This window comes from Tetrao urogallus (assembly GCF_951394365.1).
Source record: "Tetrao urogallus genome assembly, chromosome: 2".
In the NCBI taxonomy this organism is placed as follows: Eukaryota; Metazoa; Chordata; class Aves; order Galliformes; family Phasianidae; genus Tetrao; species Tetrao urogallus.
In genome coordinates, this window is record NC_136814.1 from 84,937,983 (window position 1) to 84,961,682 (window position 23,700).

The 23,700-nt window shown below is 34.5% G+C and overlaps 1 protein-coding gene across 1 annotated transcript in view; it reads left to right on the forward strand.

Annotated features, from left to right (window-relative positions):
- The window catches only part of KHDRBS2 (KH RNA binding domain containing, signal transduction associated 2), a gene marked incomplete at both ends in the record, with an annotated part of 305,525 nt that overhangs the window by 44,386 nt on the left and 237,439 nt on the right, over positions 1-23,700 (forward strand). Inside the window, one exon of the mRNA XM_079532881.1 lies at positions 12,505-12,632. Coding sequence (XP_079389007.1) covers positions 12,505-12,632 — 128 coding nt within the window. The remainder of the gene's footprint in view (positions 1-12,504; positions 12,633-23,700) is intronic.

Here is a 23,700-nt window from a genome sequence, read left to right on the forward strand (position 1 = left end):
TTTAATGAAATCTCATCTCCAGAGAGCCCTTTCATCCTACAAATGGCACAGTGATGGGAATCATGTAACAGAAACATGGTAGTTCCAGGATGTACATGTTAGTGCTAATCTGCTTTTATATTTATTTTAAACTTAAGGCTTTTGCAGCAGGTTTTATGTTTATGCCTTTGGCATACAGTTGTTAGAACTGCTGTCACGCAAGTACAAGTCTGCTATACTTCCATGATGTCTTCTGTTTACTTCATTCTGCACTACTTATGATTTGGTTGTGTCAGCTAAGTGCTTCTACTGACTTCTACATGTAGCTTTCTCTGACAACTCATCTTTAATAAAAACAGCCTAATTTCTTGTGAAACATTTATTTTAAAATCTTTAGAATTTGTCTTTATGAATTGTTTTCCATACAGTATGAGGATGAGAACATTAATATAGAAAAATAGAGAAAACCCAAAGTACATCATGAAGCTAAATCTGCATATTTTCCATTTCCTTTTGGCAGATGGCCAGACAACTGCTTAGTTATGATAGGTTATATTGTTCCAAGGGTTTCAGTTAACTACGTGAATAATTATAGCATTTTTCTTGTGCACATTTAAGTCTGTCTTTGTATTTTAACAATATCCTAGCCTTTAATTTGTGCACTGCAGTTTTAATTGGTAAAGATGTTGGCTGTTGCAGCACACGTCTTCTGGAATGTGTGGATTAATGCAGACGAGGAGGTTAATGTTAGCAGCATCAATTTCTAAGCTGGAAAGCTAGGAAGCACCTCAGAAAGAATAACATGTTATTTATATGATATTTGAAAATCTGAATTCTTGCTTTTCGGTGTGTGTAATTCAAAGAACATCAGTGAGTTGAAAACTAATTCATATTTTTTTCCTGCACTGTTCTGAACTGCTGGTAGCTAGATATGTGGACCCAAATATGAAATAACTTTATTCAAAAGGTGAAATTGATTCAATAGAGAATTACTTTCATGTCTGTTTGCATAATTTCAGCTGTACTAATATTTTGAAGGAGAACATTGCTATTATTTGAATTACTGAGCCAGTCTAGTGCTTTGTCTTAACCTTACTTGGTGCATTGGACTTTCTAGGAAATACCACAGTGACATTTAGCGTGTAGTGCACACTTGGACTCCAGTTATATGAAGAATATTATCTGACATAATTGATTGTTTCTGTTTGGTTTTATCCTTGGGAGTTTCCTTGCAGGAGATGATCTTCATACATTCATTTTGTTGGTTTACTACACTTTCCTTTATTAAGCATTACTTCTTTGCAGTAACTAATCAGATTGTGTCCTTCAGAACTATTTCTCTCCTCTAAATTACTGAATTGTACCTGGTTATGATCCATGAAAGCAAAAAATATACCTGGAAATAATTTTTATATAGGTGTATGTGAACACATATGAAGGCTGCTCTGAAAGTATTTTATTATGTTGGCCCACAGTGTTGGTGGTATGGCAAGGAGATTGAACCTTCCCACCAGTATTCCATTACGTTTTGTTGCTGTGTGATAAGCGGCAGCAGGAGGACAGTCTGACAAAATGGCGTCTGACACACAAGTGCCTATGAAGCAGAGGTGTGTCATTGAGTTCCTCCACACAGAAAAAATTGCACCCGTTGACATTTGTCAGTGTTTGCTGCAAGTTCATGGAGACCAAACTGTGGATGTGAGTGCAGTGTGGCAATAGGTGGTGCATTTCAGCAGTGGCAATAGCGACAGTGGGTAACTTCCACTGGAGCAGATTTTGATGAGGGCAGCATGCAGGCTTTTGTTGATCTCTGAAAAATGCATAGGTAATGGTGGTGACTGTGTTGAAAAGTAGTACTTAGTAGCTGAGAATTTGTTCTAATAAGTAGTGTTGTTCTTCTCTTTGTATCTGTTGTAATTCCCATGGAAATAAATAGGCATTACATTTGGAGTGACATGCATATATAAATTTACGTGTAAACATATAAAAATAACATTAATATTAAATATTGAGTTCAAAGTAGGTCTGCTTTTTGCACGTTGTCTTTCAGCTCTCATTCAGAAACAATTCTTTTTCCTTTCTATTTAATATCTGTGCTTGCTCTCCACTTCAGGCATAGTCTTTGGATTTATTCCCTTGATTTCTTATGTCCTTCCCAATAACTTACCGAATTCAAGCAGAAGACTGATAAAGTATGATGTGAACTTTCTCCTTTCTTCTCTCTTTTGTTGATTCCGCCATCTCTTTTTTATCTGCTTCTTACTTTCTTTAATGTCTCAACCATCTCTGACATCTCTCTTTCCAAATTCTGATAATCCTTGCCCAGTCTTCTAGCTTTCTTCTGGATTTCTCCTTTTTGAGAAACTTCTTACAGTGAAAAACATGTGTCCACAGACTGTCTAATATAATCTCTTTTACAGTATTTTCTTAGCTGTCAAAATGCTTCATTTTACTTCCTAAAATTGAACCTAATATAACTCTAATATAATTGACACAAAAAACTTTTCATCCAAGAAAGACTCTGAAAACTAGGAAATCATAATGAAAATATTTCTCTTATGTATCCTATGACTCTTAAAAAAAATAAAATCCAACTTTGTTATTTTTCTTTTAAATTTTTCACACTTTCTGTTGCTGCAGATGCACTAACAGCCCCATATTTCATCCTTATATTTCATCCTTATATCATCCTTCTAAGTACTTCTAAAATGAGTATTAATATTCTGAATCACCCAGATGGGCAGCCATGAAGCTGGACCTGCAAGAACACACATGCTTCTCGTGATTATCAGCAGTTCTCTTTCTCTGCTGGATGCTTTCTGATTGAAACCAGATCTTTTTTCATTTCGCCATAAAATTGAAATGATGCATCTGTCAGTGCTGCCAGCTGTCACTTGTGGCATCCAGACTCTAACAAAGGGAAGGCTGTGTGATTTTCATCAGCATTTTGAAAATACACTCTATCTACTTAGCCCTACTGGAGTAGTTTTTTATGAAAAGGCTACAATTTATTGCAAAAATGAACATTTTCACAAAAATATTGAATTTCTCAGTGGCTGCACGTTGAATTGCAGTTCTTGTGTTGGGCTGAGCCCAAGCTGAAATGTTTTGCAGCAGAACAGATTGTCTTGCAACACGGTGTTCCCCTGGACGTTTTCTTCTTCACGAATGTGCCCTTGGCATTTTCTGAACTCAAGAGGCTCTTTCCTGTGCTGTTCAAGGCAGCTGACAAACTCTTCAGCATGCTTGAATCAATATGTGTTTGCCTGAGTTTTTTTTACTGTACCCTATGCATTCTTCGAAGCAGGAGGAAATTGACAGCTGTTTCTTTTTGTTAGCTGCTGGGATCATCAATGACAGACATGTAGCTAGATGAAAGGTTTTAAACATAATATACAGCAAAATGAGCATTTTTTTCCAACATTTTCATTGTGAATTGTATTCCCTTTTTATTAGGTATTTCATTATATGAAAGCTATAGTAGTATGAGTCATGTTGTCTGGGCACAGTTAATTAGGATGCTTGCCATGAAGCAGGATGGTTTTCAAATCTGGCCAGTCTTAAAGAACTTGCTGCTGTTTAACCTGTGTGCAGGGGAAAGAAAAAAAGCTCTCAGTAGAACTAATTTGAATAACTGATAATGAACAGTAATAGTGAGATAATTCACCAAGATGACTTACAGAGTGGAAGAGAGAGGAAGGAAGAGAAGGATGTTAACAGACATACAAGTATAATGAGCATTTTTCATTAGCTTGACAAGTCTAAGCATGGCAGTTGTTCTTGTATTCACATTCACTATTAAAGGCTTACCTGCCAGAGACTTTTTCTAGAGGGAAGAATTGCTTCAAAAGAAAAGCAGAGCATATTGTTAGATTTATATGACTAGCTTCTGGATAGCAAAATGAAACGGTGTTCCAATTGGTGAAAAAAACTGAGGAAGTTATTCTGCTTTTCACACAGTACCCATTCTGACAGATAGAAAACAACTGCTTATGCTACCCTTCAAGTCAACCAAAACGTTTTCTGACTCCTTTCCACCTAGGCAGATGAGAGACGTAAGAGGAATCTGGAATATAAAGCATGCATAGAGCAGAAAAGGATATTATGGAGGGAGAAATATACTGGTAACAAATACAGAGGAAACAGAAATTCATTAGTTCTTTCTTTTTACTGTATGGTTTGGTAATGATAACAAGAAAAAAGCAATGCCAAAGATCAGACACTTGGGAAAGAGTCATAACAGACTTTGGGAAAACTGTACCTGCCACATTGCAGAAGCCTGTTATTTCCATGCTCATGCTACAGTGGAATTTGTATAGTTCTTGGGGAGTAAATTGAATCAGCATGGTGTATGGCATGGAATTTTATGCCCTCTTTTAGAAATGCTGCATCCTATGATTTGCCTTGAAAATATTTGGACTTGAAGTTGTCACTGTGGAAAGTCATACTTGGGAGATGAAAATATATTTGGTTTTGTTATGTGCTGCTGATACAACTTTAGCATTTAAAAGTGGTGTTGAGAACCTGAAATGCATCCATGGATTTTTGGCAGGTTGAAGAATGATCACCAGTCACTGTGTACCAGGATGGGTACTTTAAGCCTGCTGGAGGTCGAATTGCAACTCCTAGGTCTCATCCATGGGTATCCACTTGTATAAGAGCTCAGTATCAACAAAGATTCAAAAAATGTTTAGAAAGTAAGCAGTCATGAAATTTCCTTAGAAGCAGATTTCACTGCCAGTGTGGACTTCTCAGGTTGCTCAGAGTGTGAGTCACATCTTGTCACTGTTCTTGCTTCTTCTGGATTTTGTTTCACCTAACTGTTCTGTTTTAATGAGTTTATCTGTGATGTGTGTATTCTTGGCATCTGAATCTATACTATCTGGTTATTACAGCAGCTGACATGTATCTTAACATTTAAAGTTTCTTTAATTAAGTAAGAAGCAAAGAACTAAGTTGAGAAAAAAGAAGAGAGGATTCCCATCACTGAATTTTTTGGATGTGCGTCAAGTGCACACATTCTACTAATATTATTTGAAAGCATTGTTTTGGGCCCCTTTCTTCCTCTCTGACAAGATAATAGCCTTTCATGTTTAGCAGTGATGAAGTGGGATGCAGGCAGGTTCAAATAGGGTTTCTTTGCCTTTTAAAATTGATTCCTATAAACGTAGTTGGAGAGATTGAAGGATATTTTCAGAAAGTGATGCAAGTCTCCTCAACGTTGCATGTTTTAATTTATTGCTTTGGCCTATACAAAGAAAACAAGTATTCTTAAGGCAAGGTGACAAGCCTATGAAAAGTATGCATCTTGTTTACTGCTATGTGAGGTTGTAATACTGCTCTAGGATGAGTTTTAATTTCCCATGTCAAATAGCCTGGTGTAACGAAATCACATTACCTGGTGCTAACATGTTTGCTTTTCTAAGAAAAAAAGCTCTCTTGCTTGCTATTTTGTTTTCTGCAGTTGCCATAGAAAATTCTATTTCCAGGCAAGACTTAGATTTCTTCATTTTTGTTGAACAGATTAGATTGAATCAGAAGAATGTCTCAAATCTTGCCTCAGTTCTAAGTGCCATTACCATGTTGACAAATGGCAGCCAAGAACACTCAGTGTCACTTATCTAAAACTAGTGCATAGCTACTAACCCTATGCCTGCTACAAATAGCATTTGTTTCTGTTTGTAGGTGATAACTGGACTAGTTTTAAAAACATTGTGGCTATTTCATTAAACTGAACAGGGCCAGTGCAGTGGCCCAAATGTTGGCACCTCTTTACCAATTATTGTCCCCCTGACCATATCTGCAAATAGGTATTTCATCAGTTGATACTTAGGGAGATGGCTTGAAATGCAGTATAGGTGAGGAAAATCTAACAAACATGGTGTGGTTGTGAGTGTATTCTGTCAAGTTCTGTGAAAATTCCACAGAACAACACAGAGATAGGACCTTATATATATTATTTAATGTTAAAGTTACTAAATTATTCCTCGATTTTTCACAGCATATTAATAAACATATGAGTTTATGTAGCTGACCTGACCATATATTTTAGCTTTTGTTGATAATAAAACAGTACTGGATGTTAGATGGTAGAATCATAGAATTGGAAGGGATCTCTAAAGGGCATCTCATCCAACTCCTCTGCAATGGACAGGGACACCTAAAGAAAGATCAGGTTGCTCAGACCTTGTCCGGCCTGACTTTGAATGTCTCCAAGGACTGGGTATTTCACCTTGTCCTATCACCGCAGACCCTGCTAAAGAGTCTGTCCCCTTCTTTCTTGTTGCCTCCCTGTAGATACTGAAAGACTGCTCTCAGGTCTCTCCAAAGCCTTCTCTTCTCCAAGCTGAACACCCCCAAGTCTCTCAGCCTGAAATAACCTTAGTGTACATTTATTGATTCCCTGGAGCAAGGATCTGTTTGTACAGTCCTGAGAGTAAAGGCTCAGAGCAACACCAAGATCTCCAATGTTTTTAATGCAAAAATATTATTTATAATTGTTTTCAGTCTGATATAAGGAACTTGGAGAGGAACTTTTCAGAAGAGCTGGTAGCAACAGGACAAAGGGAAGTGGTCTTAAACTGGAGGCAGGTAGATTCAGACTAGATATTAGGAATAAATTCTCTACTGTGAGGGTGGTGAAACACTGGAACAGGTTGCCCTGAGAGGATGTGAATGTCCCCTCCCTGGAAGCATTCAAGGCCAGCCTGGATGGGGCTTTGAGCAATCTGGTCTAGGGAGAGGTGTCCCTGCCTATAGCAGGGGGTTGGAAATAGATGATCTTAAAGGTCCCTTCCAACCCAAACCATTCTATGATTCTATAAGGTAAATTAAAATCTACAGCAAGAGAAAGGACACATCAATTATAATGTCTAGTAGAAACAGGTTAGTAATCTGCCTTTGTAATAGCAGATAATATGAATTTTTGGAAGAATTACAGAATTCTGGAAACATCTCGCAAACCTCTCTGAATATCTTAAAAATTAATCTTTGCCACAGAAAACACCACCACCACCAACAAAAAAAACACAACCCCCCCCCCCCCCCAAAAAAAAAAAAAAAACAAAACCAAAAAAACACTGCAGCCTTGAACTTATCTGTGGCCTATGTAGGGCCAGTAAGTGCCAGAGTGAAGCTTTCTTGTAAATGTAACTAGATTGTGATAAAAGGATGGATGTTTAAGAGAGTGTATCACTGCAGATAGCTAGGTATATATGATCATATAAACACATGTAAACACTGAATTTTCGTTTTCCCTCTTTCATTTTTCTTACCCAGTTATAAGTATATATTTAATATATGATTGTTTGATACTGTATGGTATTCAAGACATTGCTTTGTATTTTCCGACGTAAACATGATAGGAAGCTACAGTATTATTCTGAGACATCCAGAATATCTTCCATCTCTCAGTAATTCATCAGTTATTTGGCTCTTTTGAAGTTTTCTTGTCACTGTTTCAAATACAGTTAACTTTCTGAGCTCAAGATCTGTGGTCACATCCTAAATGGAAACTGCTGTTCAAAGGTATGTAGACTCCTTTCACATACTTAAATAACTATGTGATCATAGGTTATTAGCTCATTATTGTCACTGCTGACTGGAAAAGCAAGAGCGGTTGGTGAGAAGTCTGAGCCACAATGAGATTTTTTACCAGTTCTTTACTTCAGTAAGTTGCATTTATTCATAATTTTCAATACAGTGTACTTTCGGATGTCATTCTTACTCTATATACTCTATAGCTTGCTGTTCAATTCTCTATCTTGCTCTGAAAACAGAATAGGACATGTTTTATCGCTAGTAAGTTCTAGGACTGAGGAAGAAAAAGAAAGGCTTTCCTCCTTTGTGGCAACTGTGAAGAGACAGAATACTTCCAGCTACATAGAGTACCTCCAGAATAACATCGGCTTTCAGATAGGAAGATATAAGTAATAAATATCTCACTGAGGGACTTGCTGGTGACTTTGCCAATCAATTAATCTTTCACCCTATGCTTATCTGCTCTGCACCGTACAGTATGTAACACAGCATTGATGTTTTCTCTTTAGATTAATCCAGGAGAGCACTTGAGCATGTGCAAGTGCATTGTTGAATGGGCTTTAACACAGTAGAAGCTACAAAAGTCTTTGTTGACAAATAACTGCTTTCTGTTTCTGAAATACCAGAGAAATTGAGTTTTCTAAAATGTTAAATTCAAGGACACTTAAGGATGTGTTCAGAAATAACATGCTCTTGATATTTGGTGGTTTTTGCTTTCTTTTGTGCTCTGGTCTGAGTAAATCTTTCTTCTCTGTATTTCCTATTTCTATGAGTAGTTTCAGATTGAAGAAAATTGCAATTCAAGAAAAAATACCTCTACAACTTTCAGGTTGGTCTTTCATCTACCTGATAGCACATTCATTATACTACCTTAGCTGCTCTGAAGGTAAGAGGTAAGGAGAACTATACTGAGTTCAGTCGTTCTAGCAATACAACAGTGAACAGTCAAACCTTCATCCTAGCCTATGCAAGCTAACTCTACGAAGATATATTTGATTTCAAATATACTTAATATACACATTGAATGGTCTTCAAAATTTCACTATTTCAAAAAGAGTGGCTTCCTTTTTTTTTTGTCAGTGTAGTCCTTGTACTAAGAATATTCTCTAAAAAGCAATGAAGAAATTACTGTCTTTTAACGGGCATTGCTGTGACTAATTTCATGAGATACTATATTTCAGTAGGTCACTACGCTGAACATGCATCCTTGATCATTTGTTTATGCTGCATACGCTGCTGCTGATCTTGAGTGATTGTTGTTTGTTACTGTTTTTACTGGTGAGACAAAGACTCCATCAGTTTAACTTTGTATGTAGTGCTAAATTTCATCGTAAATACTATTTTTTTTTAGTGATTACAGTTGATCTGTATCTAGAATTACATGGAATAGTGTAATGAGGAATTAGTTGGCAATCAAGCTAGAACTATTTGGCAGTCAGAATTAATTTTCTCCCTAGAAATCTGTGTGCCTGAGCAGAAAGTGTTCAGATAGTTATCAGTATCTGATATTTCTACCTGTAAAATTTTCTAGTTATTTAACACTATTAATATTCTCCTTACAGCTTTTCTAATTTATCCTGATCTAGCTATGGATCAATGGGTAGATAGAGTTAATACTTGTATTTCTACTGATACAATAATCTAGAGATACCTTTTCATATCTCTGCAAGTTGCTGAGAGCTCTCAAACTGTTAACCAGGCAGTAAAAATCAATTGTCTATAGAAAGAGATGGGTAGGAAATCTTAAGTTCAATTCTACTCAGTCTCTGCGCAGTTTTACTTTCTCCTCCTTTGGTTTCATGATAATTATCTTTGGATTTAATCAGTTTGGATTGTCTATAGATGCTTAACTTCTCTATATCACTACCTTTTATTAAGAAACTTCTTAAGGATATAGGATTTATGCTATCTTGTCCATTCTGTCTTTGACTGCAATAACATTTAAATATTTTGGGCAAGTTCAAGCAAATTTGACAGATATGTAAGTGCTATTACGCTTGTAGGATTTTGCTGAGTCATTCCTACAAGCTGTGCCAGTGAATGAATATGTGTAACTACAGTGGAGGAATGTTGCCAACAGGTGCATGTAGTTCTGGGTGAATGGAGTGAGCCAATGGGTAATTTTCAGAGGCTCTGGCTGGTTGTGCTGTCTTGATAACCCTTCCCCTTTTTTGCTAGCCACAAAACTATTTACTTTTAATTAGCCTGTCTTTTGGGAATTTAGATTTCCTTTTAGCAACAGGAAATCTCTTAGGATTTTCTATTCTTACAGATTAACTTCACTGTAATTTGTTCAATTGTATTGTTAAATCATATGTTTTTTTTTTCTCCCCAAAAACCCAGTAGCTCTGCTTTCAATTACAACTGAAACAGCTTAGGTAGCCTTCATCTGTATTTTCAGTATTTACTATTTTAAAAATACTTTGGGATGTTGTGCAATTTTAACAATATTGTAGGCATTAGAGGTTCCAAGTGTGTGATTTTTATTAAGACAAACTCTTTTAAAGATGAAGATGTCAGTGATTTTGGACTTGCTGTTTTTTACTGGCATATTCTTTCAGTACAAACATTGTTCCATTCACCAAACTAGAAGCAAATGATGAAAATGTGTACTTCTCAGAGTGTTATGTAATGCTGCTCTGTGTATTACTGTATGCAGACAAGAGGCTGGTGAAATTCTTGTTATGGAATCACTCCCATTAATGGAGACAGATCATTTTTTAAAAGGCAAGACCTTGTAAGAACAGATCATGCTTCTTTACTGAAATAATGCTACTGCTGCAAATAGAGGAATCCCCATAGGTAAGATGCAAGGTAGGCTTTCAGAAATCCTTTCAGTGGGTGGCAAATGTTGACAGCAGAGAAAGGGATGTGTAGATTTCATTTTTTGGTAGGTTGGACAGGCTGACAAGAAGCACATTATTTTTTGATGAGTTTTGACATGACTCTAAGTGTAGCAAAAGAATGTTTTTACTGTGAGCAGCCTAATTTTAATGGAAAAACTATATTCATCATGAAAGTTTTGCAATAGGTGTCAAGCATGTTGGAGTGAACTATAATCAACGTTTTTTTATTGGCGCTCTGAAGATTAAAGCAAGTAGTTTTGAAAAAGTAAGAATGACTCAGTCAGCTATTCTAGTTTATGCCAAATCAGTGAGAAAAAGGAGAAAAAAAAAAGTTATTTCCTTCAAAAACAGAACAGGGTGACACCTCTTCCAGAATTTTGCAGCTCGAGATATGGAGAGAACGGAAGATCAATTTTCATGGGAATAAAAAAAATATCTCTAAAAGCTGTTAGAAATGCCTTTAGTCTCTGACACTTTTCTAGTTGTGAGCTGTTTTGCATAGCTGTGATATTCACGTTCTCTTTCAATTAAGAGAGATAAGATACATGTGTATTATACAGAAGAAAGTGCGACAGAACTGTTAGAGATGAAAGAGGAGAATGAAGCATGCTGGGGGATTGACAGATACTGTAGGAGGTAATTGAATAGTTATCTGTCACCCTGCTTAATTCAGTTAGCTCGGAGCAAAAGTGGGTGGAAAATACGTGAACGTTCTTTTCAAAGAATGCTGCTTTTTCTGTTTCTGCCTAGGATGAGCGTTCTTGAAAACGTTCTGTTGGGTTCCTTGCTTTTATTCTTGCTGGAGAATGCTGATGCTTCTGGATCTTCATTTGTTATTGCTCTCAAAATCCTATACTAATCATGTATTTTGGTAAACAGAAATTGCTTGAATTTATGAAAATAAACTTGAAGTTCTGAAGTGTAAAGATGTGTTATCTTTTTCCAATGTGTGTTATATGTGACCAGAAGTTTCACAGCTGGATGGCAAATCACTATTTATAAGTGATGAAACCTCCACCTGGAGTAAGCACATGATCCTGGTCCTCATTTTTTCACGATAGAATCCTATACCGTCTATCATGGTCTTAGTCATGGAATGACAAGGAGTATACAGAATAGAGAACAACTTTAGTTAAATAGAGAAAATTAATATGTTTTGTCTTGGTCCAGTAATTATTTTATCACACTGTCTTCTGCGAAAGCTCCTTTTCCCACCAGTCTTACTTGAAAGGAATAACAATCTTTGTGAATCATTGGAATTTACGTTGTTTTAACTACTTCTTGTGATGTTAAATAAAATAAGCTTTTACGTGTGTTACACACTGCTGTCAGTGTGTTTCTAATTCCTGTGCCTGCTCTGTTGGCCATGAAAATGCATGTTTCTCAGACTCACAGCTGTCCCTTTAAGTCATTTAATTAACTCATTGTAAGCATTGCAATTTCCTTCTTGTCAATAACGACGCTGCTGCAAATGCAGTTTTTTATATAACACCCATACTATAGAGAACTACAATACCACATTCAATATTCTTTGCAGGGTAGTAAATTTGATTGATGTTCTTCTCCTTTTTGAAGCTTAAAGGGCTTCAAAAACTAAAAAGTTTGTGTGAAAGCACTCAAAACTATCTAATCTGAGTATATTTTGGAGCTGCTTTTGTAAATCCTATCAAATGTTCTACACATTATCGTTATTATCATGTATAATTATTACTTTTGCAGTCCTTCAGTGAAAAATTGTTTTGTACAGGAGTTATTTCTTAATTTACTTTGAGCAACTTAGTTGTTCAACCCTTAAGTTTAGCCTTTAAAGCTTTGACTAATTCTGGCACGTTACATTTACAAAATATCATCAAGCTGTGATGATGTGATCCTCTTTAAAACATTGATTGCTTGAATCATAAGCTTCATCTTTTACTGTTCCTACTGTGATCATTTGGAGTCAATTTCAGCTGGAAAAGAATGAATCATAGTACAAACTGTGAGCTACCACCTATGCCTCTCAACACTGGTGATAGTCCAGGTTTTTTCAAAATTAATAGTGCATGTCATGTGAGTGCAAAATCTATATTATGATGTAGAAGTTTAAAGTTTCTGAGAATGACAAATGTCACTGATTGCTTTCTTTTTCTATTGTTTTCAGAAATTGAAAAATTTCAGGGTTCTGAAGGAAAGAAGGAAGATGAGGAAAAGAAATACCTTGATGTTATCAGCAACAAGAACATAAAGTTGTCAGAGAGAGTTCTGATCCCTGTCAAACAATACCCAAAGGTACTGTAAATATAGTCTAACACTTATAAAATCTTTCTCAATAGATTAGTGAAAAAGCTGTGCATTTGATGATTTTTTATTGTCTCTGATTGTGCAGGCTTCAAAATATTTGAATAATTAGAAATAATGTTTCTGTCTGAATGTATCTGTTATAAGATATTGAATGATCTAAGTTCTGTCTGAGGATTTCTCAGAAAAGCTATGAAATTTGAATTTTTTTTTTTTTTTTTTTTTACTTTGGTTTTTGGAGGTGGTCCTAAGGAAAAACACTGAATTGTTTTCTCATGGAAGCCTTTTTTTTTGATAATGACAAGATACTGTAGTTTTAGAAAAGATAGAACCAGTTCAGGAAAAAATATTCTAATAATAAATATTCTAACAATAATAAAAAAACAGCGTTCAGTAAGTCTAAAATGTTAATTTAATTTTTACATTAATTTAATGTATGTATGTAAATCATTTCATATCTTTACAAGAAAATATGTGTGCATGAAGAAAACATAGTTTTATTAATACAGCTTTTTATTTTACCTAATCACTTGTTGTAATGGCATTCAAACTGAAATGGTAGACGTCTCCATTTATCTCTACAGTGTTTTTTTCTTTCTTTGGCTCAACATTAGCCATGATTGTACTTTCAGGCTTTTGCTTTATATTTTCATCAGTGATAGGAATAAATTACTATGGGTAAAAAGTCTATCAAATAAAATGAAAGTTGTTTAAAAAAAAAAAAATATTCAGTCATTCTAGCTGTCATTTATCTCCTGACTAGTGAATAAAAAACTGAGATAATGCAATCATCTAAATTGTAAAGATCTTAGAAATGCATGCAGTGCTTTAGGGAATTACTTTCTTGCTGCTTAGCTTGATGTACTTTGCCTGGATTTGTAGTATTTTGTATAAATGTGATAGGTGACCTGAAGTTCTTAATAAGAATATAATAGTGCTGTAACGATAATGTAATAATTATTTTATGAAGATAGCAGAAAGAAAAACAAACTACTTAAAAGACAACTGTAATAATCTATCCAATATATTCCCTGAATATTATTACGTTAAACTAAATTTACTTTAATTAACTTGTTATATTAATAAGTATTAAAATATATAAAGTATTTCCTCAAGTTTTGAGCTGTTAAACAAAAAAAACCCACAACAGTGCAGTGGAAATGAAAATCTTTCAGTAATGCAAAATGCACTCTTTGAAAGTTTCTGTAGTTGATTTTCTAGCAAAGTTTTATGTTCAGAATGGAATAATTCTTAGAATTGCAGGTTTCCTGCCATCCTTCAAGGATTAGATTTGAAATTTGTATCAAGCTGCTGATTGCTGTAGTCTAGTGTCTTGTCCTTTCTTGATGAGTTGTAAACATAAGGACAGTCAAAATTAGTACTTAGTGGTTGCTGGAGATTGCTTTATAAACATCCACAAACAGTAAAAATTGGGTGAAAAAAGACATTAATTTTATATATTTAGCAAAGCATGGTATAAGAGCAGCTAATCATACTTTTGCTTTACAAATAGTTCAGTCTGAGAGGTGCTTATATTTGAAAGAACATCAGTTTAAATTATTAATTTATTCTTCGTTGATGAGCTTTGCTGGACAGTGCTTGATGTGTTAATCTGGAGGAATTGTCTAAGAGTGTACAAATTTTGAAAAAAAATAATAAAAAAATCTGACCAGTTAGAAAGAAAAGTTGTTTCAAATTATTTACAACCTCTTTAGTCTTTTTAGGAACAATATCATTCCTTTAACAACATTTGTTTTTACTATGGCTACACATGAAACAATGCAAATTGCTCAAGGAGTCCTTGGTCTGGAGGTTTAGGATGCTGTCTGTTACATTGCAGTGGGGATAGATCCCTTTTGTGACAGCTTTAGAAGCAGAGGCAGCATTTTAAGGTTTAAGAGAGAATTAAATTGAACACAGAAGGCTTTTAGTACTTAAACCACTCTTGAAATTGCAGAATAGGTATTATAAAATTGTCTCTATTCAAGTGTCTACAGTTTGATTTGTGAAATTGCTGTTGCAGACAACCGAAAAATAGAATCAAAGCCTGTTATTAGCAACAGGGTTATCTCTTAAGTTACCAGATCTGTTAAAGATATGTCTTTCTTATTTTCCTTTTTACACGCTCCTCAATGCAGCAGATATTTTTAATAACCTCAAAATTATTTCAGAAACAGGAGTATAGTATCTTTCTATTTTTTCTGTCTCATACTGTCATTCAGTTTTTTATATAAGCATTCCATCTAATACAGACCAACAAAAATGCTCAGAAGAATATTTATTACTGACTTCTCCATCTTTCAACTTTTTTTTTTAACTGTTCAATATAAAGCTTGTGCAGGGTTGTTCATAAAAAATTTACCATTAATCACTTCTATGTCATACATCCAGTAAATCAAATGTGGAAAAAGAGTGAGTTATTTCTTAAAGGAAAGAAAGAAAAATCAGATGATCTTGTTGCTGAAAAATAGAAGCCACAATTTAGAAATTTGATGTACAGCTTTTTTATTTGCAAGCCAACACCTTGGGATTAGAGTCTCCCTTTCCTATAAGGGCTTTGCGTTAAAGCATCTAAACAAATATAATTTATACCTTCGTTATTATCATGGAAGTCACTGTTGAAATCCTATGATCTTATGAAGAAAAAATTACAACAGAGGTGTTCCGGGGTGCACTCATTAACTCATAAAACCACTACGGTTCAATATGAAGGAACATAAGCCTATATAGGTTGTTTTTTCTTAGAATGGTTTCCATGATGCAGAGTTGCAAACTGCAAGCCGCAGCCTCTTAGCAGGGTAATTAAGCCTCTTCCCTTCACAGAGGCAGCAGCCCAGTTATCTGGCAATGGTCTGTCTGAGAAATTGGCTATCTTCAGCTGAGCTTCCCAGCTTCTGATGACTTCATTCTGGAGGCTTAACTATCACTTTGAGGAAAAAATTAACAGAATCAAACCCCTTACGGTCTTGAAAGACTGCTGGTGTCCTTCTTTAGGGTGAATGTTTTTGGAGAAGAAAGTTAAGCTAATCTTAATAAAAATGGCAAATTTAGTTTAATTCCAGATTCTTTATTCTTTGTTTTAGCTATCTTATGAAAGTTCCTAGAATGATTTGTACTGGTCACATTTCTTCTTTATCAAATGTAAACTGTTTATGTGGTACGTAACATGTCACATGACACTACCCTTGAAATTAAACGTCTTTGTTCAGCTGAAATCTTGTAAAGTATTTTGATCTCTGTGATATTAAAACAGAATCAAAAGGTGATTTGCACAATGAAGTACAGTATCTTGAATATAGATTACACTTAAGAGTGGATCTCTCCACTAAAAACTTTCTTATATAGCATTCAAATCAGATCTTGGATGAAGTTGCTATTTGCAGGATTAGAAAGCTGGTTTTGTAATTTTCCTCGTTCTAATAAATTTAGCAGAAGTTAATGGGATTATTTTGTTTGTTTTCAGAGATCCTGAAGGGATTGTAAATAATTTGAATGACAGAATATATTAATGCAAGTCTTGTCCATGTAACGGCTGTAAAGCAGCCATCAACATTTGGCCAGTCATTTTGCAATTCTGTCAAGGATATAATTCATTAAATGAAGTTAAATGCTACTCAGTAACTTGAAGCATTTCTTTTTCATCTGTATTTTAAATGTCCTTCCCCTTTATATGCTGTGTAGATCAGATTAAAATTACAAGCAAGAGACTGTCTAAATAAGAATAACAGAAATTTCTTGGGATGAAAAGAAGTCTGAGCTGAACTCTGAATTTTCCTCTGTATCTGATTAATCAGTCATTATTCTAATTGATTAATGACTGTGTTTTATTGTGTATCAATACTACATTAAAAATGTACAACCATCCCCCTCAAAAAAAAACCCAAAGAAACAAAAAAACTGGATTAATTTAGAGACTTCTAGCAGTGGCAGTTCTGTGAATATTCCTCTCCCCCCAGATTGAAATAATTTACTTTCTTTTCATTCTTTCAATGTTATTTCATATATAGCAACAAAAGTTCTGATGTTGCTGTTTGGCATAAAGAGTAAAGAGGAACTGTAGTCATAGTATCAGTAGGAGAAAGACTCATTAATGAGGAGAAAGTGGAAAAGGAGATAGTCATGACTGAGATGGAAAGGAGCAAACAGTCTGGAAGATAAGACAAAGTTCAATTCACAAATTGAATTACTGTATGTGCAGTATGTTTAATTACATGGGAAAATGGCGAGGAAAATAAATATATAATAGGAGATAAGAAAGAAGAAGGTGAAGTGACTGAACTTAAAGACAAAGCAAAACAAACAGCAACAAAAAAAACCCAAACGGTTCATTACTACATTAAAAGAATGGCTAAGAGTGAGCATGGGGAGCCAGTCTGAGCTAGATTCTCTGGCAAGTAGTTACCTATATAGACATCTTCTGCTAAACAAATGCTAATTTTCCAATGATTTTGATGTAATTTGTTTATTTTATTTCTGTCTACAAAGGCTTTTGAGAAATCATGATCTGTCATTTTTCTCTTGGCATGAATTTGTGAATTATTTTTAAGTATGAAACAAACTGTAGACTATTTTGTGATAAAAATGATTAAGCAAAGAGAAAAAAAAAGAACTCAGGATAATTCAGTTGTCTACCATTATTTTCAGTTGTCTACCAGTATTTTAAAATATGTATTTTTCTCTGTTTAGATCAGTTATCTATTTGGTCTGGTCATTTATTGTTCTCCTAAGTTAAATTCACCCAAGTGTGTGGTTTCAAATGGCATATGACTGAAGAAGCTTAGTACACCTAAATATTTCTGATCACGCTCAGCAATTCCTTGATACAGATTTTTGTTATTTAGCTACCAGTCATATGGTTTTCTGTTCTTATGAATGTAATCCAGTTACTTTATGGAAAACATATTTAAGGAGCTTGTACAACTTGATCTGCAAATTTGTTTATTCCTACAGTTTAATAATTTAATACCATGTTTAAAACCTTAGTTTTGTGTGGCACGTAGTATGGAAGTTTTTGTTTGGAAGCTTGGCCAGTGTGAGTTAATTTAAAGTGATGTTGATTTTTGGAGAAATATTGCTCCTTTTGCGGTTGGCTTCAGCTCAGCTGAATTTCAGTGTCTAGCTGATGGCTCCCTTTGTTCATTATTTTTACTGAAAGTGTGGACAAAGGGATAATTAAAAAAAAAAAAACAGTAAGCACAGTAATAAATCTGCATAAAGCAAATATAAATATAGATTTGTATGTTTTGCTTCTTGTTCAGGAAGAAATAGTGATGTGACCGATGGATGGTCAAGAAAATTACAAAAATTTGGAGAATGGTACCTGGGCTGGAAGTTCAGTGAGCAGCCAGGGCTTCAAACTCTGTTTTTATTGTTGCAATGAAATGAGGGCCTTGTTGGTGTGTAAGGGGATCTGTATTTTTAATAAAAATAAATGGAACTAAGTGACTAACTAACTACAGAAAGGAAATATTTAACTTTTACCTGCATTTTTTACCTATGTAAAACAAGAAAAGCCTATATATGTATGTAAAAGGATGCTAGAATTTAGATTGATTCTAAACTAAGTAAGTCATGCTTGCTAATTTTTTCAAATGAATTCTTTGAAGAGAAACCTGAATAATTCAAGGCAGAAAGTTATTAGTTTAGATGAAGTGTGATTCACTTAAGTTGGTGCTATGAATAGTTGTTTAACTAAATATGCTTTCACCCTATGTGTTCAAAGCTCTGCCAGCTCATGATGAAATAAACAGGCAGGTTTACAATAGAATATCACTTTATTCTTATCACTTTATATTGATGGGATGTGGGAGAAGATTCAAGTTCCTTTAAAAAAAAAAAAAAAATTGGCCTTAATTTTAATTTTCATATTCATTTTGATTTTAATATTTAGTGTAATAGTCATCCATAACCTTTGATTCATACAGCATAAAGAGTAACAGAGAGGAAAAAAAATGCTTATGTTATGTACTTAGTCTGGAATTTAGTAGTATTTGATGCCTTCATTACGTGTTTGATTTCTGGATTCACTTGTTATACAGAAAATATTTTAGAAAATTACAATTTATCACCAAACAAAGAGTTTAGCTTCTTGTAAACAAAGTGTTTGCTTCAAATAATTTCTGTATGAGCTATCCAGTTAATTATGAAATAATTATGAAAAGTGAAATATATTGTGAAGACTTGAGCAGAGAAGAAGAGTAAACAGTATCTTCATTTTTATTTTTCTCAGTATCTCGCAGTAGAATCTCTCAAAACTCAATCCACAGCACCAAAGCTTTCTTTTGAGTGATGTAACTCTATTATTCAGTACAATTTTTCAGTATTTGACTGTACTCAAAAATCAAAATAAGAATCTTCTGTCATGCATATAATTATAAAAGGCATTTGAAAAATTTGGAAGAGTACTTTCAGTAAAATGCATGGATAAAATGTCATGTACACAGTTTTCCTTTCTGTCTCGCTTATTTGTGAGCTTTCATCCATCTGTTTTTATTTTTCTGTCAGGGATGAGCACTGCTTTAGTATTTCCAGGACCTCTGTCTGTCTTGCAAATTTCTTCAGAGTACACAAAATAGCTTGACTTAAATAGGTTCCTGTTTTTGCTAGTGACTTGTTTTCAGAACATTAATGTTGATGTCAGCCCCCACTACATTAGCTAACCTCTGTCAAGGAGAAAAAAATTTGCTCAGTATGGATCTCCTTAGAAATTGCTTAATAAAATTGTTCCTTGCTATTCCAGACAATGTGACAGAGTTTTACCTCTCTTTGTTTCAGTTAACCATCTGTGGCTAAATAAACTTTTAGCAACAGTTAAAGTGGCAGTAACATTTTTGTGCAACTTGTTTGTAATTTTTCCAATATTAAATACTTAAGAACTTTTTTTTCCTCTTTGATAACGTGATTGTTAATTATTAACAGGATTCATTTCCTTTTTTTTTTTTTTATATCCAAACATATTCAGTCTCTAGGTTTTACTGTTTTCTTACATCCAATCATATAATCATAGAATGGCTTAGGAAGGGACCTTAAACCTCATCTAATTCCAACCACCTTCCATGGGCAGGGCTGCCACTCACCAGATCAGTCTGCCCAGGGACTCCTCCAGCGTGGCCTTGAACACCTCCAGGGATGGGGCATCCATAGCTTCTCTGAGCAACCAATTCCAGCCTCTGAGTAAAGAGTTTCCTCCTATCATCTAATATAAGTCTACCCTCTTCTAGTTTAAAACCAAATGTTCTGTCACTGCGAAAAAGTTCTATTGCTACACTCCCCAGTAAAGCCTCTCCCTAGCTTTCTTATAATCACCTCTTAAGTACTGAAAAAACCCAGTGAGGTCCCTTCACAATATTCTTTACTGCGGTCTTCTCCATTTTTTCCATGAATCAATCCTTATGGATAGAATACGAACAATCTGTAGCTTACTCACCAGTAGGAGCAGAGGTTCTGTAGACTGCTAAACTATCAAAACCCTTGTTTATCAAAACCTTCTTAAAAATAAATATGATTCCTGACACCTCTTGCATAAATTAAGTTTGAGTGTTGGCAGGAATTCAGACTGTGTTAAGAGACAGTTATAATCATGAGGATAAGTTCACATTAATGATATGCAGACTGTGCCTTACTGATTTTATGAACAGATGTGCCTCACTAACAAGTAAGAATATTTGGGACTTTGTTTGCAACTAGAGCACTGTTGTTTGTTTCTTCCTGTGCTATTCCTGCTATTTATATTAATTGATATTTTTGGACTGACATCTCTCTTCAGTATTGTATGTGCAAATTCAGTGTTTTCAGTGGATTCAGCTTTTGGAAATTGAGGGCAGTTCAGCAGATCTGTTGGTGATCTGTTACAGGAAATGGAATTTTATTTTCTCACTTTCAATCTTTGTTGCTGTCTAAGGACAAAAAAAGCAAGCAGCAAAAATTAAGTATTATCTTTAAATGCAATGAATCAGATCTAGTAAAGTTGTTTTTACATTCATTTTATAGATTGGGCCTGTGCTCTGGGAGAAGGACAAGGCAAGCTATGATTTAGGACAAGATGTATCAAAATACTATTGATCTTTCTAGGGCCAGAACTAAGCTAATAATGTGAATTGGTCAAAATGATCACCTACTGTATTCAGTTATGGATGGCCTTGTCATTTCCTTTTTTTTTTGTCTAGCTTTTAAGAGGACGAGTTACCAGTTCCATGAGTACTTTTAACATTAAATATCTTAAATTTGTAGAGTAATAGAAAATACTTTATGATAAACTGGTTCTTTTTATATACATTATCTTTTTTTTTTTTTTTTGAAGTAGTTTTCCCCTGTCTCTTGTGAACACATTTGCCTTATTTTCATTTATTTACAGTAAATTATGTATATTAAAGTTAAGCATTCCTTGGAAATGGAATAATGTGGACACTGTGGATCAAATTACTGATGTTGATGCTGCCATGGTGTGATGTGTATTAAAGAAATTTTTTCTGCATGCTTTATGGTGCCAAGATTTAGGAGTATTTGTCCATGGCAATGTTTTTAGACCCCACAATGTTCTGTAAAGTAGTCTTCAGTCTTTACTACATTGAACTGTTAGAAATAATGCTTTGAATTTGATGTTATGTTGTTAAGTAAAATGAGAGTCTGTTTGCACATACATAAATACATGCCTTTATTTTGAATAGCTCTTATAGATTAGAAATAATAAGATTCTTTCTTCTCTATGAGTCAGAACTGTTTCCATCTTTAAGGTTGATACTTGAATTCAGTTTTAAGTTATGTAAGTTAAGTTGTAAATATGCTTTCTAGTTAGCACTTAAAGTCACGCATTCTGTTTAGTGGAACAGGAAGTCTTTCTCATGTTCTTTTATTCCATTACTATCAGCTATTAAATAGAGTAAAAGATTTGGAGAAACTGATGTCAAATCACCAGAGAATGGCTGAGATTTTCAGGGACTTCTGGGTCTGTCTGACCCAACCAAGAACTGAGTGCCCAGGGCCACATCCAGACAGCTTTTAGAGGAGGAGACTCCACAGCCTTTCTGGGCAGCATGTTTCACTGCTTTGTCACTTGCACAGTGCACAGGAAAAAAACGAATGTTAGTCTTGTAATTTTGATAAGATAGGAGACTATAGGATGAAATTTTATATGAGATTCTTTCCATTCCACTCATAGAATGGAAGGAGTAGAAAGAACCACAGTGTTATTCAGGAACTATTGTGTTTCTATGGCTTGGAACTGGGAAAGGAAAATGCTACACTAAGGCAAAGCTTACCTTTCTGCCTTACTATTATTATTATTTTTTTTTCCCAATAAATTCTGCAATTAACAGTGCTAGGTTTTGTTTTGTTTCTGTTTTCTAAAGGAGGGGTTCCAACAGCTTGTATTTAGAATAGGTGAGGCATATAGCAAAGATGCTTCCACCTACCTCCACTGAGCTTATAACCTTATTATCAACAAATGCAACGTTTCCTATTGCAACGAATCGGCAATGCCAAGGCAAATACTATCACTAATAAATACTATTTCTGTATGAAATAGTATGGTGCTGTGTAGCATATAGAGCATGATTACACACCATTTGCTCGCTAATAACTGGTTTCCAAGTTTATAGACCACCTAGTGTCTGATGAGATAAAATGTTTATTGTTTATGTCAACTCATCAATAGAGAAATTAGTCGTCTTCAGCCATTTATTTTTAACTAAGGAAAATTGGGAAAATTGTTAGACTAGAACAATGCTTAATGAAACATCAAAAGAAAAATGTTACAAGATATAGAGTATCATTCAGTAATGATAATGAACCTGTTTATTAGAATTTAACAGAATTTAGTTTTGAATGAGCTATTCCTCCCTTGTTTATTGGGAAACCAAGTTGTCAGTACCAGATAGCCCAAAAAGCTCTTGTTTCTGAAAGAGGAGAAGTTTACTGCTTTTTCTGGCAAGGCACCTATTCCATCTCTTTTTCTTTTTTTTTTTTTTTCCTAATGTATTGCTTATATTGCTTCAGATTGGGTAAAGGAAAGAAACCCTTTAGGGTTGCTCCTTATCACCTTTCTTTTAACTGTTGATTTTTTGATTGGGAATGCACTTTGGAAGAAATAAAATTATTAACAGAAATAAGCTGTAAAACTAGCTCAATTACTCACGTACTATTTACTCTAGTCTCCTAGTTTTAATGCAGGGCAAAAGTGGATCTAGTATAATTCTATGATGTTTTATGTCCTATCCCAACATGATGCGAGGCAGTGTGTTTTGCTTTGCTAGTTTTCAGACTTGAGAGTCTGCATTCTCAAATACTTTCAGTGAATTTTCTCTGATGCTTAAAATAATTGACTGAAGTGTGAATCTGCCGATTTCCACCAGAAAGCATATCAGATTTTTTCTAGATGAACGTGTTGACATATGAAACTGACATATGACTATTTTTTCAAAGCTTTGTTTCATATCCAGTGTTCATAAAAGTCTTTTATTAATCATATTAATGGATTTTTTTTTTTTTTGTAGAAGCCTTAATTCTTTCATAGAAGTCCTTAACTTCGTGTCTGGATATGAGGATATTGAAGATGATTTGTAAATACAGCAACATATATCTTCAAAGTTTGCAAAATTTTTAAATTTCACTTTTAAATGCAAGAATATCAAATATTTTATGAGCCTTGTATTTCTGCATCATAGACCATTACTGTGTAAAATGTTTAATTTCATCACAAGTTGCTTGGAGCTTATACCATGTAACAGAAGAGTTAGAAAATTTCAAAGTAAAATTGAAGCCACTTTCTAGAAAATGTCAATACTGGAGCTATTGACTGCTGTGTTGCACATTCCCATTAAAGCAGCTAAGTTATGTAGGGCATAGTTATAAACCCCTGAAATTAGGGGGTTCATTAAGTAAGTGCTGACGCTAACAGAATTCTGAAGGCATGAGTAGTGTCACTATAATTAGCTTAGAGCTGGTATGGATCATGTTTTAGTATTCTTTCAGCCTCTGCAACAATAGATGATTTATTTCTTTCAGGCATAGCTATATTTGTCATTTTTTTTGAGATTGCAGAAATCATACTAGCAGAAAAAGA